Source organism: Podarcis pityusensis, assembly GCF_964106645.2.
Source record: "Podarcis pityusensis genome assembly, chromosome: 5".
Classification (NCBI taxonomy): Eukaryota; Metazoa; Chordata; class Lepidosauria; order Squamata; family Lacertidae; genus Podarcis; species Podarcis pityusensis.
Genome location: NC_138032.1, coordinates 40,163,076 through 40,183,101, shown reverse-complemented (window position 1 = coordinate 40,183,101; position 20,026 = coordinate 40,163,076). Strand labels below are relative to the sequence as shown.

At 40.3% G+C, this 20,026-nt stretch overlaps 1 protein-coding gene across 2 annotated transcripts in view; it reads left to right on the top strand.

The window, feature by feature from the left end:
* Positions 1-20,026, top strand: part of WDR33 (WD repeat domain 33) — a 61,240-nt gene that overhangs the window by 1,874 nt on the left and 39,340 nt on the right. For both annotated transcript variants that reach the window (XM_081008405.1, XM_081008404.1), the window contains exons 2-7: positions 9,941-10,166; positions 12,056-12,124; positions 12,669-12,773; positions 13,278-13,373; positions 13,813-13,964; positions 15,656-15,753. In XM_081008405.1, the coding sequence (XP_080864531.1) occupies positions 9,963-10,166; positions 12,056-12,124; positions 12,669-12,773; positions 13,278-13,373; positions 13,813-13,964; positions 15,656-15,753 (724 nt within the window). In that variant the 5' untranslated portion in view covers positions 9,941-9,962. The remainder of the gene's footprint in view (positions 1-9,940; positions 10,167-12,055; positions 12,125-12,668; positions 12,774-13,277; positions 13,374-13,812; positions 13,965-15,655; positions 15,754-20,026) is intronic.

Sequence of the window (20,026 nt, the reverse complement as noted above, 5' to 3'; positions counted from 1 at the left end):
GATATAAAGCTAATTTGTATTAATTGTATGAACAGTTTTCAATTGTTCTGCAAACAAATCCAATGGGGAGTGGAATGCCCCGAGAATGCATAGTTGGTACACTTATTGAGCAATCCTAACTAGGCATATATGCAAGGATTTCCAGGAAACAGACACTCTGATGTATATATTATGTAAGTTGAATTGCACCCTAACTGCTACTGGCTAGGGTGGCACAGCCAGAGTTTGGGTGTCCAGTATAAACCTTCATTTTCTGACCTTTCCTTGCCTCTAGTAATTACAGTTGCATTTTTGGTGGTATAAATTAAAGCAAATTCTGTGCATGGGACAAATGAATGAATGAAATTAGGACACCATGTAACTTTTTTATCTCTCTGTTCAAGACATCCATCCCCTCCCTTAACATACATTATTTTGTCCTTTAATTCTGGTAGCTTAGTTTGCCTCAATAGGGCTCTCCCTTTGCCAGAGTTAGTAGATATGCCAGGATAAGTAATGTGCACTGGCCAAAGTGTGCAGTCAGCAAGTGGAGAGTTATGTCTCATCCCAATCTCTCCCACCTGGTGTATCTGGGGGTTAGGATTGCACATTTAAATCCTGACATGTTGAAATATTCACTTTGTCAAACAAGCTATGATGAATACCGTCACATTGCATGCTCTCTTTAGTTATCCATATGTAAAAAAAAAAGCAGGAGTATCAATACTATCCACTTGAATCAAACTTGCTCTATATTTTTTTTTAAATTACAAGTCTGCTGCTCATTATGTTATGCCTTTACTTTACTGAAATAGTCTAACAATGCCGGGCTAGACCCAGTAATGACTTTCTGCTCACAGGCTTGCTTTCTATGAATGGAAGGAATTTTGGTCCAACAGAGACTTTCATAATGGGAGAGGTGATTTTTGATAGTTCTCCTTTCCTGCCTGTAGTGCCCTCCCAACTGTTCAGAGGGATCTGCAACCCTCTTGAATATATTTGAATGGGGAATTGGCAAAAAGTTCTTCCCCACCCCTTCTTTAGTCAGTGGATGATAGGAGCATCCTTCCTGTGGCCATAACTGGATCTAACCTGCTTGTTTAACTCACAGACAGTTTCTCTCTGCTTTATGGAGGAAAAAATCATGCATATATTTACTCTAATAATAATAATATTCGCAGAATATCTGAAAACATAATAAAAGCAACAACATCAAAAAAAAACCTGATACAGGAGTGCTTTCAGATGTCTTCTAAAAGTTGTGTAAGTCTTAAAAAAAAGAATACTGTTTATTTAAGTTGTGTAATTATTTATCTCCTTGACATCTGAAGAGAGGGCATTCCACCAGGAGGGTGCCACTACCGAGAAGGCCCTTTGCCTGGTTCCCTGTAACTTCGCTTCTCACAGTGAGGGAACTAGCAGAAGACCCTCAAAGGAGGACCTCAGTGTCCAGACTAAGGGATGGGGGTAGAGATGCTCCTTCAGGTAATACTGGGTCAAGGCCATTTAGGTTGCCACATGCTCTGTTACTGAGAACTTTGTCCGTTGGAGTGCTGTTGTTCCTGACTGATACTTTCAAAATGTCTTCTGTTTGGAAGACCCTTACCAATGGCTCACTCCACTCTTCACCCCATCCTGCATCAGAATGCAGAAGTTGAGGGTGATTCAGGGTTTGGTCTGGAAGATGCCTAACTTTTTTCTCTATTTTTTGTCGTGGTCTTGTGGGTCACCTCAAGGCACACTGGGGATCAGAGTCATTGTTTATTTTAAATAGAATTACTTGAAGATTCAATTAATTGCAGAATGATTTTATTATAAGTACATTATCTGTAAGACTATAATCTTAGCGTAAAAAATTAGAAAGGCCCAACTAATCAGATGAGGAATCAAATCTAGCAGACGCATATTACAATTTTGAAATTTGTCTCACTGTTTCACCATTCCCCTGAAAATGAGATTTGGTGTGACTTCTTAATTAGTTGTCTTCAACAGTGTATTGAGACACTGTGGGGTGAGGTGATTGTTGGACTAGGTTTGAGAAGATCCAGGTTCAAATCCCTGCTAAGCCATAAAGCATTTTAAACCAGTCAGTATAACTGAAGACCAATCTACCTCACAGTTGTTGTGAGGATAACATGAAACTATAGAAACCATCTGCCCTGCCTTGAGATTCTTGGAGGAAAAGTTGGATATAGATTTAGTGAATAATATAGTTGTTGTGTGGAATAGGCAAAATGTAATTGGGCCACAGTAGCTAGCCACGTAAATCAGTATGCCCATCTGTAGTTTGTCTTGGACATGCAGTAATTGATATTTATATTACGTTCCAGGATCTAAAGATTTTAAATAAAAACTCATTACAACAAATTTCTCTGAATGGAACCAGTTACTTGAATTATGGCTTTGCAGAAAAGCTGGCTTTCTAGCAGTCTTCAAGGAGCCTGCTCCAGAGTAAGAAAGAAGCCCTGGGAGTTGCAGTCTGTAGAGATTTAAAACCAGTTTTGCTTCTAATTGTAAACAGTTAGTGTCTGGGGGAAATGCCTGGCTTTCTGAAGTTAGATGGGATTCATTATCTTCCACCTCGTTCTACAAATATTTTGGAGAGCTTCATAATTAAGTTACCTTTTGCACTCTGGAGAGGTTATACGAGGGCACGTACATTGTTCTTAAGACATGCAGGGTTTATAATAAGAAAATGACAAAATTCAAATTGTCTGCAGAGCAGTTCATTGAAGAATAAAATGGGATATTTCACTTTGGACATTTGTCTGCATAAAATTCAGGTCTATTTCTATTTAAAGAAAGTGATTGCACATGAAGAATAAATATTAATATGCAAGAATCCTGACTAGCTGCACAACCCTAATCATACCTATTCAGAAGTAAGTCCTATTGAATTTAATGGGATTTACTCTCAGGTAAGTAGGGTTAAGATTGCAGCCTAAGCAACAAGTGCTAGGATTTAGAAATATGTTGAACTTGCTCAGGTGCAGATACCAGGTGTGTTAGACTATGCCATGTACACTTAACGTCAGATTTCAGTGGTACAACATCCCACACTTAACCCCTAAAATGGGACTGCTCTCAAGCAGGAAATGTGAAACATAGTATTCATCGGTGGACTAGCTTATGTGCAATCAAATTACTGATTAATCTGTTGCAGAGAATCTGTTCAAATTGCAATCTTTTTACTAGTAATATTCATTATAATCGATCGATATTCATTTATAGCAGGATGCTAAAACCATGGCTTGTATAAGTGTCCAGAAGCAAATTAGTGTCCTAAGCCCATTGTTCAGCGTCTTTATAAACTATTTGGACAAAGGAATTGAGAGGATTCTTGTCAAATTTGCAGATGACACCAAACTGGGAAGCATAGCTAATGCCACAGAAGACAGAATCAGGATTCAGGATCACCTTATCAAATTGGAGAACTGGGCCCAGACTAATGAAATTCACTAGGGACCAATGTAAGGTTCTAAAGTTAGGTAGGAATAATCAGATAACACAAATATCAAATGGACACATGGCTTACCAGTAGCACATGTGAAAAGGATCTAGGGGTCTTAACATGTGTCAATAGTGCAGTGCAGCAGAAAAAAGCAAATGGCTATTATAGGCTTACCAACAGAAGTATAATGTCCAGGACAAGGGAAGTAATAGATCACTCTATTCTGCCCTGGTCAGACCACACCTGGAATACTGTGTCCAGTTCTGGGCACCAAAATTTAAGTAGTATATTGGCAAGCTGGAACATTTGTAGAAGAGGGTAACCAAGATGATCCAGGGTTTGGAAACCAAGCCTTATGAGCGAGAGCTGTGGGAGTTCCAGGAACCTGAAAAGGAGGAGCCTAAGAGGAGACCTGATAGCCACCTTCAAATATCTATAGGGTTATCTCATGGAAGATGGAGCAAGCTTGTTTTCTCCTGCTCCATAGGGTAGTACTCGAGCTAATGGATTCAAGTTACCAGAAAGGAGATTCTGACTAAACATCAGAAAGAGCTTTGTGACAGTAAGAGCTGTTTCACAGTGGAACAGATTCCCTTGGGAGGTGGTGGACTCTCTTTCCTTGAATGTTTTTAAGGAGTGGTTGGATGACCATCTGCCACGAATGTTGTAGTTGAAATTCCTGCATTGCAGGGGTTAGACTAGATGACCCTCGGGATTCCTTCTAGCTCTACAATTTTATGATTCCATGATTCAAAGGAACAATTCTGTGTACTTTTGCTATAATTTTACTATCTATATGGCACTACAAATGTGAGGTCCAAGCACCTCCTTCCTTTTTCATTTTTGAATTCTACTCATTTCTGGTTCCCAAAGATCCAACAAAGCATCTTAAAAGGAAAATATACTGTGCTATATATTCTAATGGATCTTAGATATATTATATTGATAATGTTTTTGGACTGCGGTTTTAACTACAGATGTCCAGAAATGTTTCATAGTTATACCTTGCTTTGGAAACAAAAGGTCATATATAGCGATTACAAACCCATTTATGTGATATTTATCTTGTATGCAACTTTCACACAGATGTTTTTGTGCCCTTGCTGATGCAATTCCAGAATTGATCTTGGTAACACTGTTCTGGTTTTTTTGGAAAAAATTCTGGCATTCTAAATATATTAGAGTCTGATTTAGCATATTTATACAGTACAGTGGTACCTCGGGATGCTAACGGGATCCGTTCCAGAGCTCCGTTCGCATCCCAAACAGAACGCAAGGCGCGTGCGTGGGTCACGTTTCGCTGCTTCCATGCATGCGCATGACGTCATTTTGAGCATCTGCGCATGCGCGAGCGGCGAAATCCGGAAGTAACACGCTCCGTTACTTCCAGGTTGTCACGGAGCGCAACTTGAACGCGCTCAACCCGAAGCACATTCAACTCGAGGTATGACTGTACATGGTATAATAATTTTGTTAATTACCCATTCATATATTTAGTAAGCATAACTAAAAAGAAATTCTGATTTTATGTGCTATATAAATATATCAAAAAAATAAATTTTCCAAAAACATTGTAACTGAAAATGCACAATCTTATTTGAAATTTATATTTAAACAAATCCAAAACTTTAGTTGGAAATTATTTTTACTGTAACAGTTATAAATATTCCCCCAAATGGAAACTCTGTAGTACAGTGGAACTGTTCGACTTTCAAAACATTTGAAAACCGAAAATCAAGGGATGGTCAGCAGAATCCATTGAAAAAATGGATAAACGTGCCTTGGAAGCCTTCAACGAAAACATTCACTTGTCGATGTTCAGGTTCTGAATTGTTCGTCAATGAAGTCGTTTGAGAACCGAGATTCCACTGTATATACCATATTTACTTTAATGTGCCATCGAATCTAATGTACACCTCAATTTTCAGAACCTTGAAACCAAAAAGTATTTGCTGGCGAATGTAAATGTGCTATTGAATCTAATGCACACTTTAATTTTTGCAATGTTATTTGGCAAAAAAAGTGAGCATTAAATTTGAGTAAATACTCAAATTATATAAGGTACTTCCTTATATTGATTACAATTTGGCGAAAAATTAAGGCACAGGAAACTTCTACCAATTTTAACTTACTTTAAAAAAACTGCATCATCTTCATACAGTGGTACCTCGGGTTAAGTACTTAATTCGTTCCAGAGGTCTGTACTTAACCTGAAACTGTTCTTAACCTGAAGCACCACTTTAGCTAATGGTGCCTCCTGTTGCTGCCGCGCCGCCAGAGCATGATTTCTGTTCTCATCCTGAAGCAAAGTTCTTAACCCGAGGTAATATTTCTGGGTTAGCGGAGTCTGTAACCTGAAGCGTATGTAACCTGAGGTACCACTGTATTTGACTCTTAGAGCTAGTCATCTGAAAAAGTTAATTAAAACTTTGAAACTGCCCAATTTTCCTATATCAGACATTGCTTGAAATAGAAAAATCTTTTTAGGATTTTTTACATTACACACAATTTTATGTGGGAACTTTGGTGGTAGAGAAGGAAAAATAAGTAGCAGTAACCTGAGTAGTGAAAGAGAAGATCACTAGTCACCTCTGCTTAATTCTTTGTAAGACTGCTCAGATGAGTGTGATTGGTTAGTCTGCACTTAATGCAGGTAATCTTATGTAAGGCTGTTCAACAATTATTTCTGTACTGAGTTTGTAGGCTGTAGAAAGCCAGTTCTAATACTAGTGTTACATGGCTTCCAGCTTCATTGAGATGTTAAGTCTGTGTGAGCAGCTTGTACACATCCCTTTGGATACTCTACCACCAAAAATGAATGAAAATAATAATAATTTGTTATTTTATAAAAAGTAAATGATGTATATAAAGCAAATACATAGGCAAACTGGTTTTTTTGGGGGGTAAACAAAAAATTCAATTTTTTTTTTACAAAAAAGCCTTTTTTTTATACTTGTGTGTTGGCACTTTCAGCTTGCAAATGCAACAGTGTTGTGCAGCAGAAAATTTGCCACTACTACATTTTCCATTGACAAAGACTTGTATAAAAAAGTATTGTTGGAAAAAGAGAAATAAATCCATAGCATAATGAATAAATGAATAATTTTTGTCAAGAAACTGTTCCTAGAAAGTATGTATGTGGTTGGTCTGGGTGACATATTGATACATCACCCAGGACCAGTTTGAGGGCCAGAGTGTGGTGGTGCCTTCACCCGGTGGTATATCAGAGGTGAAACCACCACTGCTCCTGAGGTTTCACTTGCAATGTACCATTGGGTGAAGGTGGCATTACGCTCTGGCCCTCAAACCGAGGGAGGAATAAGCCACAAGGTACCTTGGCACGCCAGACTTTGGTGGTAGAGGGAGTCCCTCCACTGCCAGAATGCGGAGGAACAAGCTCCATCATGGCTTAGCATGTCATCTGAACCAAGGCTTATGCTTAAGCTGTCTTTGGAGTAACCACAGACTGTAACCTCCTGGTGTGGTATTTATGCAACATATCTACAGTGTACAACACTATAAGGCAGTGGTGGCCAAACTTGGCCCTCTAGCTGTTTTTGGACTACAACTCCCATCATCCCTAGCTAACAGGACCAGTGGTCAGGGATGATGAGAATTGTAGTCCCAAAACAGCTGGAGGGCCAAGTTTGGCTACCACTGCTATAAGGAGTTTCCTGTGCTCCTAACACAGTACACTTTTTATCATTTAGAAACTGAACAAACTAAATGAAATCTCAGCTTATAAAGGACATCATAATATTTATAGGAAGATAGTACTGCTGGTACTTAGTGTTCATCATTTATATAAAACTTTTATTTTTATAAAGTACTCTGTAATCTCTATTGACACATTCACAACAGCTCTGAGCAGGACAGTTGTTTCTTTGCTACAGATTGGAAACTTGGAAACATTATCTTCCATGACCAAGGTGAAGCTTGAACCCAGACAAGGCCTTTGGTATACCCACTGACTTCTTAATCCATGTTAGCTATATTTTAGCTAAACAAGTAGCCTCTTGCAGGTCTTTTACATGACATCACAGTTGTTGAAATTTGACATCTGAATTTTCAAGCAGAAATACAGCAGATGACTAATTTGGAAGTTAAGCATTTTAACACTGTTGTATTGCAACAGATGGTTAAATGGTTTCATATACATAATAACTGCAAAATTATTTCACTCTAGCCTGTTTCTTGAATCTTGTAAATTCTGTAATTATAAGCTCTTTAGAACAAAGATGGGAAATGGTACTTGTGTGTACTAAATAACTGGAATCATCATTTTTATAGTTTGGTTGCAAAAGTAGTCTAGTCCCTTTTGTTTAGAAATGGCTTGCCATTGGTATTATTGGGGTGACCCAGAAGTTTGGTTTTCTTACTTATTTCTTCTTACCAGTTTTCTTTCAAACATACACCTTACATTTGCTCCCTGAAGGTAAAATAAAGGTGGCTGTCACAAAATATTCCAGAGAAATGCCATTTTGATTTTGTTGGTGGTTCTAAAGGGGGTGTCATTGTCCCCATATGGCCTTTATATATACAGAATGGGCAGCATGGATACATTCCTGTGCCGGACTATGAGAGAGGGGGAAAGTTAAGTGTGTCCTGAAAACCTTTACCAGCAGCTGCTTTACTTACCGGGCTGTAAGGGAAGGGGAAGGAGCTGAACTGGTATGTACTAGTTGCAGCCCTTATAGGATTCAAGGACTCTGACCAGGCAGTTGTAGCTGGCTCCTTCCTCCTCAGTCCTCTTCCAGATATAGTGTGTTATAGGATCTAATACCATCATTTGCTACCTCTCTATCTTCCAAGAGGCATTACAGTGGTACCTCGGGTTACAGACGCTTCAGGTCACAGACTCTGCTAACCCAGAAATATTACCTCGGGTTAAGAACTTGGCTTCAGGATGAGAACAGAAATCGCGCGGAGGCAGCGAGAAGCCCCATTAGCTAAAGTGGTACCTCAGGTTAAGAACAGTTTCAGGTTAAGAACGGACCTCCAGAACGAATTAAGTTCTTAACCCTTAACACTGACAACTGTATCAGAGTACGAGGACATGTTCCAGCCATGCAACAACACTTAGATGTGATACGGCGCCAGTGAGGCGGGTGGCCTTGGGAGAGCTCAAAGGCCAGAGAGAGAGGACAAAGAGCTGCATTTGGCTCTGAAGCCTGAGGTTTCCCACGACTGGGCTAGATAACGTCCTGTATTTTCTTAGGGGAAAGATAAAAGGCCAGACTGATGAAACCATTTTTCATATGTATTTTTACTGATTTAAATTTGTATTCCAATTCTTCACCAAGTCCTTGAAGTGACTTATAACATCCACAATTCTGTTAAAAGCCTTACAGTGTAATAAGCATAAAAAAGAAGTTAATCCAAGAGAAGTGTGAGTGGGGGAGAAAAGACATTAGAAAACAGAAATATAGAATACCGAGAAATATAGAATACCGAGCAGAATGAAAACGTTTTTGTTTAAAAATAAAAAATCCTGCCACACATAGAATATGTTAATTTGGAAGAGAGCTGCAGAAGGGACTGCTTTGAGCTGTTCAGAAGTAGGCGTATAATGGGACCTTTGCCTGCAGCCTCATCCCCTGAGCTAGTGCTGCTGTGATGGGGAAGGTGACATCATAGCTGAACCCAGGAGCTTGTAGTGATGGTGTATTTGCCTGTCTGCCTCCAACAGAACCATTTTAAATTAGAAAAAATAACCTTAATTTAACACTGACAATTGTTTAACAAACAAGAAATGAGCTTTTACTCTACAAGTGGAGTGTAAGAAAATTCATACGTTGTCCTTCTCAAAAATCGAAGTCAATACTTGTCTTTGGTTGTAGTTAAATACTTATTTAATATAGTATTACTAGCTTGTGCATTGCCACCTACAAGGTAATTACTGTGTTACTTTGCTTCTGTGGTGTGTGAGATCAGTTACTAATAGTTTTAATTGACTCACAAGGGAGTACAAACTGGGAAGCCATATCCTGTTTTCAGTATTGCATTGTACATTAGTTGTACAATAGGAGGCCCTATTGATTGTTCCACCACTCTCAGAAGCTGGTGGGTAAGAGTGGGAGAGGACATTATCTATAGCAACCCCTAAGTTGTGGAACTCCCTCCTTGCATGAATGTGTCTGGCATCTTCCTTATATAGCATTTGGCAAATGCTGAAGACACACCTCTTTACCCTGACTTTGGATAGCTGATATGTATATTTTTAGGTCCCACCTTATTTCTGTGATTGTAAGTTGTTTTAACTGTTTTTACTATTGTGTTTTAGTTGTTGTAATGGCTCTGGGGCCTAAGGTGAAGGCTGGATGATGATGATGATGATGATGATGATGGATGAAATATTTTTTCATAAGTTTTAAATTCCCTGTTAATGATGGGCTAATGTTGCACATGTTTAAAAGCTGCCTTGTTTATGTGAGAAATTCTAGTACTATTCAGATTTCTTATATCTTGGCATTCCTAGTTGAAACCTTCATTTTTAATTGTTTATTTTAGATCTTCCAAAGCAAAAGACACCATGGCTACAGAGATTGGATCACCGCCGCGGTTTTTCCATATGCCAAGGTTTCAACACCAGGCCCCCCGACAACTGTTCTATAAGAGACCTGATTTTGCTCAGCAACAAGCAATGCAGCAGCTCACTTTTGATGGAAAACGTATGAGAAAAGCTGTGAACCGAAAAACTATAGACTATAATCCTTCTGTAATCAAGTATTTGGAGGTATGTTCAGAACCTGTTGTACCTGCAATTGTTACAAAATGTTTTAGCTTAAAAGACAAAAGAAGCAAATAATTATTAAGCATGAATTTCTAGTTAGTAGAGATTTTGCCAAATAGCTTAATAGATTTTGAAAAATAGCTTAAAATGCTGAGAGTAGCTATGGAAAAGGAGGGATTCTTTTCCCAAGTCTGAACCATTTCTCACTATGCACTTAAAAATTTCACACCAAAAATGCCCTAGAAAGAGGGAAAAAATTATACTTCTTATCAGCCCTCAGGAGACTAATAGAAACACCAGTTCATCTTTCATATCAGGTATGTGAAACCTAGGGAAACAGCAACACTTAGAACTGTTGTTTACTTTTCCTGCCAGTGAGAGGTTACTTTCCTGCCCTCACTAATGAATGTTTAAGACTCAAGCACTAAGCTTTAACTGTGGTCTGATCTCTTTAGAGCACAGGTGTCTTAACCTGTGGGCCTTCAGATGTTGCCAGACAACAGCTTTCATCATCCTTGACCATTGGCCATGGTGGTTGGCCTTGGGAGTTGGAATCCAACATATACCGTATTTTACGCTCTATAGGATGCAGCGGACCATAGGAGGGGGAGAAAATGATTTTTTTCCCCCTTGTTCTCCCTCTCTAAAACAAGGTGCATTCAAGGTGCATTCACCCAAAGCCTCCGGAGCGCAGCGGGAGTTCCCGCTGAGCTCTGGAAGCTTCAGGCGGCTACCTTGGAAGCCTATAGAACGAGAGGGGTCGGTGCGCACTGACCCCTCACGCTCTCCAGGCTTCAGTGAAGGCAACCCGAAGCCTCTGGAGTGCGGCGGGAGTTCCCTCTGGGCTCTGGAGGCTTCAGGTTCCTTTCAACCTGCTCTTTGGGGCTGGCGGGGGGAAGCGCTGCTTTCCCCCACCGCCAGCCTCAAAGACCCCTGAAGCCTTTAGAGCGCGGCGCAAGTTCCCGCTGCACTCCAAAGGCTTCAGGCTTCGGGGACAGCCTTTGGAGCCTCCACAGGGCAGCGGGGTGCAGGCACCCCGCTGCCCTGCGGAGGCTTTGCACAGCCATCCCCAAGCTAGAACAGCGAGTCTTGCTGTTCTGGCTTCAGGGACAGCCTTTCTAGCCTCTGCAGGGCAGCATGGTGAAGGCAGCACTCCGCTGCCCTGGAGAGGCTTTGCGCAGCTAACCCCAAGCTAGAAGAGTGAGACGGAGCGCTCCGCAGTGCTCCGTCTCCCTGTTCTGGCTTTGGGCTTAGCCGCGCAGCCTGCATTCGCTCTATAGGACGCACACACATTTCCCCATAATTTTTGGAGGGGGAAAAGTGCGCCCTATAGAGCGAAAAATACAGTATATAGTGTGTCACAGGTTAGCTACTCCTACCCCAGAACAGAAGTAGATTTAGAGGAGCATGACCAGTTTGCCCACACTGGGCACCAAGCCAACAGGGCACCACAGGAGGCGCTGCAACAATGACAAACAATGGAACACTAGAAGTGGGGGTGCCAAATTTTGGTGTCTCACAGAGCGCTACTGAATTTTTAAAGCCCAAAGTCCTCTATTGCCTGGAGAGTGTTTCCCATTCTGAGTGCGATGTGGGATTTTGTTTATCTTGTGGCCTGATTCGAACTGGTGCACTTTGGTAGCAAATTTGAAGAGGAAGGGATTTTTTTTTTTTACTTTGGGACATTGAGTTCAAGTTCTTGAACTGATTTGCACTGATTTGAAGAAGGAAATTGCCTGTTCCTCCTAGAAAATGAAACACGCTGCATTCCTTTTCCAAAAATAGCACTACACTGCAGGCACCGATAGGCAAACATTGTTTCTCATTTGGTACAAGCTAGCTAGCAGGTTTTAACCAATAGTATTAATGAAAATGTTTTTTCATCTTTCCAGAACAGAGTATGGCAAAGAGACCAACGGGATATGCGGGCAATTCAGCCTGATGGAGGGTATTATAATGATGTAAGTACACATGTTTATTTATCCCCTGGACAGTAAAACATTTTTCTTCTTCCTGAAAGATTGAAAAATTGGTTTAAGCTGTAATTCTCTATTTAGGTGTGGGAGAAGTGAATAACAACATTAATTGTACTATAGAAACTTGATTTTACAAGTAGATTTGAAAGAAGATGAATTCATTTAGTCACATTCTAGTATGATGATCCTGCTAAAGCTCTAGACATGGATTCAAAGATCCTATTCTGTGAGCAGAAGGCACTTTGGCTCTGTGTGTATGTGTGAGAGAGGACTGCATGGGAGGACTGCATCCATGGTTTTTTTCAAAGCAGATGTGCCTTCTGTTCTCATGGTGGGATTTCTGCATCCAAGCCATATTGTAATATAATTCTGAAGAATGATGTTAAGTATGCTTTTGTAGTGTCTCCACAAAATTGAGATTCTTTGGTTTACTCATTCAAGAACATAAGCTTGCAAACAATTTTCTAAAAGACTGTTTCCACATATTAAGTACCAAGAATAACTTTTAACATTTTTTCCTCTCTTTTAGCTGGTCCCTCCTATAGGAATGTTGAACAATCCTATGAATGCTGTAACAACAAAATTTGTTAGGACATCTACCAATAAAGTAAAATGTCCAGTATTTGTTGTTAGGGTAAGTATAGTGTTACACTCCATGGCACAGTGATAAATTGCTAAGAATATAGCAAGCCAGTAGTAGCTGTTTTATGGATTTTTTTAGTTCTGTTTTTGTTTTAATCGGTGTAATTCTGTTGTTGTATTTGCTGTGTTCTGCATTGTAGACAGGGTGATTTATAAATACAATAGATACTACTACTACTACTACTACTATTAATAATAACAACTTTTCAGAATGGATATCTTTTTATGGGACACAGTGATAGTGCAAAGTATTTTTGTCAGAAATGGACAGATTATTCATCCAGTAGTATTCAGGCACTGGAAGCAGGGCATGGGGCAACAAATAAATACCAGAATGTGGGGTGGAGGGGTGTACAGACAGTGTGTAAGTGAACCCAATGCAGACAGAGCTGCAGAATACAACTGTGCAGACATGTTGTCTGTCCTTGCGATAGACTCTGCTGTAGTGTCAAGGCAACAATTTGTGTTGTAATACATCTTAATTCTTGTCTTCCAGTGGACTCCAGAAGGGAGGCGCTTAGTTACTGGGGCTTCTAGTGGAGAGTTCACCTTATGGAATGGGCTTACTTTCAACTTTGAAACAATATTACAGGTAAATCACTATCAAAGCTGTCTTGATTAGTACTTCTTTCAGTAATCTGCTTTCTTGCCACTGTAAACAGGTGGAGAGTCAGCACCGTTTTGAGCTTTATGCTTCTTGCCTTTGGCTATTGAGATTTTGATTGATTAATTTAAATCTTAGCATTTTTGTCATTCTCTGATATGAGAGACATTTCTGTTCCATTGGTGATAAAAAAATCAAATTTGTAGACAAAATACTGACTCATTACTAAGTAATACTTACTATAACACTGCTGAAGCTTTGATAACAGTCCTCACAAAATGAATGTATGGATCTATATATAAGGCATTTTCATTCTTATATCTACCTAAATTGAAATTAGAAAAAATCATTTTAAAAGAAAAGTGAAGGTGCATGATATTATTTGAGTATGCTCACTAGAGGTCTTCCTTTATTTTTGACTTTGTAGGCTCATGACAGTCCAGTGAGAGCTATGACTTGGTCACATAATGACATGTGGATGTTGACAGCAGACCATGGGGGATATGTGAAATATTGGCAGTCCAACATGAACAACGTCAAGATGTTCCAGGCACATAAGGAGGCGATTAGAGAGGCCAGGTTTATACACAATATACCATTTTCTGTAGTTCCTATTTCCATGATTAGACTGTTCTCTAAGTGTATTCTGGGTGCAGATATGCATGGGTATTGTCAGATTCTGGGAAATGTTTTGCACCACATAAACGTATTTTCTTTTGTTTCCACAATTTCACTGATTTGCTGGCATATCTCTGAAATAGTGTTGTCCCGGTATCTGCCTCTGCAATATGTTAGAGATGTGTTTGTCTGCTGCATTTTGCACTGGTATTGGTTTCTTTTTATATATGATCACAATGTGTATCAGTTACTCTCTTTTTATGCTCACTTGTGTACGATGACAATTTCATTCCAAATAAAGAATTCAGTATTTAATAATATAATTGAATAAAATATAATCCAGAAATAAAGCAGCTGCATAGTTCTCACAACATAAAAGAGCTAAATAAAGTGAAGAACTGCTTGGCTTGGTGAGTCCAAGATTTATAGTAGCATGTAGGACCCACACCAATTTCCACATCCAGGTCATGATTAATATTGAATGGGTTACTCAAGTTTGGAATCTAAAGCTGACAAGGCAACTTTAGGACATCTACCTGGTTCAGTGTCAAGTGTTCCAATTGTGCAAATGTATGCTCAGTATAACAAGTGAACTGAGATTTCCTTGCTGAGATGCATGTGAAGAATGCTTACAGTCTTTAGCAAATAATGCAAGTGGAAGAAATCTTACTCATTTAAAGTGTGTCTGAAGAGGAGCTGAAGAAGAAACTAGACCTACCTCAAAAGTTTTGGTGCTGTCCATTGGAGAAGAAGATTCATTACCACAGAAGCACTTTCTGCTGAATTTATCATTTTTCCTTTTGATTCAGAATTTTCTGGCAAAGTTTAACAAGATGTGACCTCATAGGTGTATGCTATTGTATCTGTGAAGTGGATTTCTCCAAACAAAAAGTTTATCTCACATATAAAACGTTCCAGCAATTTCAGGGGGAATGACTGTTTGAATAATCTCAACAAGAGCATTACTTGATTCTTCACTGCATCACAAAGGATGTGGCTCCCCATCTGTAACTGATGATGGTCCAACCAAATGCCTAACATAGCTCAATAAGAAACGGATGCCTGGCTCTCCACAATTTACAACAAGCTTTTCAAGTTCTGAAGCATATTCTATGACTCTAATGTTTCACTGGAGTGGCAAATCTCTTCTCAGTAACTTTTTCTGCATATATAGGCCATATGATATGTTTTTATTCTTGTTTTTAGTAATCAAATACACCCCCTTGTATTTTGAAATGTTATCTGTGGATGAAGAAATAAGCTTAGTATTAACACTCTTGGGATTGCCTATTTCCATCCTTTCAAAAGCATGGAATGCATGCTTTTGTCAGTTTCACATTTTATACAGATGATGCAGAGAATTGCAAATCTATTCAACTGTGGGTGGAACAGTGCAAAGTGTAAGTTCCCCTTTGGTTGGGGAACAAAATGCAGGAAAAAGTGCTTTTGCTGCATCAAAGTACAAAGCTGAGCTCTCAGTTATGCAAATGGACTCAATTATGTCAACGGATTGAAGTGTATTTTTCCAGGCACAATATGTTCCAATTTCTCCATCAGTATATTAACACTTTAGCTAAATTTTGCCCTGTCTGAGAAGTTTAGATATGTTAAATGCTGACTTCTTTCCCCTGCTGTGTGTCTTCATGTAACAGTTTCTCACCCACGGATAATAAATTTGCTACATGCTCTGATGACGGCACTGTTAGAATCTGGGACTTTCTACGTTGCCATGAGGAGAGAATTCTTCGAGGTATGTGTACCAGAAAGTACTGATTGAGATATATGAATAGAGGGAAATTATTTGTAGTTGCCTACATAAGGACTATACAAAAACCTCCAATTCCAGCACCCCATCCTTAATAATTCAATCAGTTGTATCACAAGGTACAACCTATTGGTTACTGTTTATGATCTGTTTAAATTGCTTTAACATTGGAGCATTGTGTACTATGATTATTCCCTACTCCCAGGACTGTTGAAACATCTGTGTAGGAAAGCAAGCTGAATGCCCAGTTTCATGTGCCCATTTCTGTATATAAAAACTGTAATGAGTTATACCAGAAACACTTTCTCAAGAAGAAGGGGTATTTCCCCTCAAAAACGTAACTTGTTGATGCTATCCATTTTCATGTGCCTGTATCAGACTATGCCACCTTATGGAAAGTGCAGCTTTTCATCAAGTAAATGCCATATAAGCATAGCATCCTTGGAATCCCCTAACTTCCCACATGGTGTGGACACGACAAAGTTTTAGGGAATGAATTACTGTTTCTAATTAATAGCATAAAGTTAGGTAAAATACATCTTTTACTGAGAAGAAATAAAGTTGTCAACATATTCATAGACTTACTTATTTGACAAGATTTATATACTGCTTAATTAATAAAAAACCTCTTAAGTGGTTTACATTACAAGGATCTGAAATATATACTAGACAGCGAGGAGCAGGGATTGTAGCAACACTGCTTTCATTTTCATTATATCACATGGTATTTTAGTATTCATTCATTTTGTAGGAAAGTTTACCTAGTAATTTTTTTAGCTTTGTAGCCTGACTTGATGTCAATACAGAAAATAAATAGCAAACATTCAGAGACTATTACACTTTAGGAAGTAAAGAGTTTGTGGTTTGGTTTTGTGTTTGACTCTTGATGCATTATTACCTAATAGTTTAACTCTGAAGAAATCTTGAACTCCTGTATTACTTTAGGAAATAGAAATCATTCATGAGAAACATTTCTTCAGAATTATATCTGAAACAGCCCCCCTCCAGTTTCTTAAGTTTTCATAATTGTCAGATAATATACACACACAGGATACAATCCAGACATTGAGCTCTGTCTCCCTTTTTGTAGGCCATGCATATACTACCTCCATTTGAAATACAAAAGTGGAAGCAAAAGAAATAAACATGATAAATTTACAGTGTGGCCAAACACTACTTTTGTTCTTAAAAACTTTGGGGCAGTAGACAGAGAAGCATATGCAGATGTACTTTCTTCCTTACCTTCTTAGAGCCTGATACTGAGTTCTTTCTGCTACAAAATAACTTGTAAAAATCATACCTTACAGTCTACTGTATTTTTTTGCTGTATAGGACACACCCGACCATAGGATGCACCTTGTTTTAGAGGGGGAGAACAAGAAGAAAAAAATCTCCCCCTCTCTGCTCAGTGCCCCTTCAGCGAAGCGCTGAAGGGGCGCTGTGCAGAGGGGGGAGATTTTTCTTGTTCTCCCCCTCTAAAACAAGGTGCGTTCTGTGCGTTCAAGGTGCATTCACCCAAAGCCTCCGGAGCGCAGCGGGAGTTCCCGCTGGGCTCCAGAGGCTTCGGGTTCCTTTCAACCTGCTCTTTGGGGCTGGCGGGGGGAAGCGCTGCTTTCCCCCACCGCCAGCCTCAAAGATCCCAGAAGCCTTCGGAGTGCAGTGCGAGTTCCTGCTACGCTCCGCAGGCTTCGGGTTCCTTTTGCTGAAGCCGGGAGAGCAAGACTTTCCTGGCTTCAGCGAAAGGAACCTGAAGCCTCCGGAACGCAGCAGGAACTCGCACTGCGCTCCAAAGGCTTCAGGCGGCTATCCTTGAAGCTTGGAGAGCGAGAGGAGTCGGTGTGCACCGACCCCTCTCGCTCTCCAGGCTTCAGCGAAAGCAACACGAAGCCTCCGGGGTGCAAAGGGAGCGCTCCCTCTGCGCTTCGGAGGCTTTGCGTTGCGTTTGCTGAAGCCAAGGAGCCTGCATTCACGCCATAGGACGCAGACACATTTCCCCTTAACTTTTGGAGGGGAAAAAGTGCATCCTATAGAGCGAAAAATACGGTAATTCTATGCATGTTTACACAGAAGTAAATTTAACTGAGTTCTGTAAGACTTACATAAATGTGTAAACATTTGAGGCTTGAAAGATGCAACTTCATCTTACTCCCCCAGCCATTAGCAACCTGCTGCAGCCTGTCCTACAACCATTTCCAAGCAGATTTGGGGAGAGGGTGCTGATGGGTGCAGAGGGAAGGAGAAGGCTGGAAAGCCCTGTTCCATGAACAGAACAGAAATTAGAATCTAAACTGTTAGGATTTGGCATATAAGCTTTATTCTCCCCCCCCCCCCCGCCCGCTTTATAAATTAAACAAAGATCCATTTAAATTGGGGTTCAGGCCCAGTTTTGGCACATAACTGCTTTGGTGGCCCTGTATGATGACCTCTGTCTGAGTTAGGGGTAGGTGGCACCGCTTTGCAGTGCTTCCGGTCCTACTTGGATGGACATTTCCAGAGGGTGATGCTTGGGGAGTTCTTTTCAGCCCCATGGAGCCTTCAGTGTGGATTTCTCAGGGTTCAATTTTATCCCCTGTGCTGTATAACATCTACATGAAACCACTGAGTGGGGGTATCCGGAGTTTTGGAGTATGTTGTCAGCAATATGCTGATAACACAGAGTTCTACTTCTCCTTTACATCTGCACGTATGGCAGTTGTCTTGCCTCAGTAATGGACTGGATGAGAGCCAACGAACTGAAGCTGAATCTAGATAAGACTGAGGCACTGTTAGTGGGCTTGGGGGTTTCCCTAGACTGGATGGATGGGAAATAGCCTGCTCTTGATGTGGTTACACTTCCTCTGAAGGAGCAGGTACGCAGCTTGGGAGTACTTCTGGATCCTTTGCTGTCTCTTGAGTCTCAAATGGGCCTTGGTGGTAAAGAGTGCCTTCCACCATCTTGGGCTTGTGCCCCAGCTGCGCCCCTGTCTGGACAGGGATAGCCTAACTACTGTTGTTGAGGCTCTGGTAACCTTTAGGTTAGATTACTGCAATGTATTATACATAGGGCTGCCTCTGAAGACAGTTCAGAAACTTTAGCTGATGAACAGTTCGGCAACCAGGCTACTCACCGGGGCAAGACGGTTTGAGCATATTACACAGATCCTGGCCTAGCTGCCAGTTAGTTTCCAGGCCCAGTTCAAGTGCTGGTTTTGACGTATAAAGCCTGAAATGGCTTGGGACTGCAGTACCTCAACGACCACCTCTCTCCATATGAACCTACCCGGACCCTGCGATATGTGCCTCCTGCACAGGAGGTCTGGAGGGTGGCAACACAAGGATGGGCTTCTTTTGCAGTGGCTCCTCATTTGTGGAATGCTTTCCTCAGGGCAGGGTTTGCCTGGCACCTTCATTATACACCTTTAGGTACCAGGTGAAAACATTCTACTTCAACCAGGCCTTTGGCTGACTAACGTCCTATTTTAAATGAGCAGGGGTTATTGGTTAATTTTGTTCCTGTTCTTTTAATTATGTGTTTTTGTCTTGTATTTTTATGCTGTGAACCACCCTGAGATCTACAGATGAAGGGTGGTATACAATTTCAAAATAATATTAATAATATTGGCAGCTGATGCAAAGTTCCATCAAAATGTATTAGACTGTATAGTCTGTGACCCTTTAGGTGTTGGATTTCCAAGTCCCAACTTCAGTCCCATTCAGCATCAGCAGACAGAGATGATGGGACTTGGAGTCCAACAACATACATGGGAGAGGCACAAAGGTTCCCCATAGTTAGCTACACATAAAATGTTTTTGTTTAGGGAAGCTTACTTAGGTCATAAATAGAACAACTTGTGTTTATTAGAGCCTTCTTCATATATGTAGGTAATTCCTGCTAAGTAAAAAAAATAATCCTGCTCTTCCTACTTGTGAGTAGAAAAGATTGACCTTGGTACAGGTCTTCCTCCATGCTTTTGGTATATAACGCCTTTAAATCAGGGATTTCCAACCTTTTTGGGCTCAGGAACATTTGGAAATATAAGGAACTGTTGTGTGTGCCACAGAATACCTGTTTTATAGAAGAAAAACACAGTGCTCAGAACATTGCAAAGCTGCCAAACCATCCCCCCAAACAAATAAGACACAGACAAAAAGTCGGACAGTATCCCCCCAAACGGACAAACCCTCAAATGAAAAGCCTTCCATCACTATCTTTTGAAAATAAAAAATGAGGAGTGGAAGGGGAGTTTGGCAGATCCCATAGGGTGTGTCTGAGGGTGAC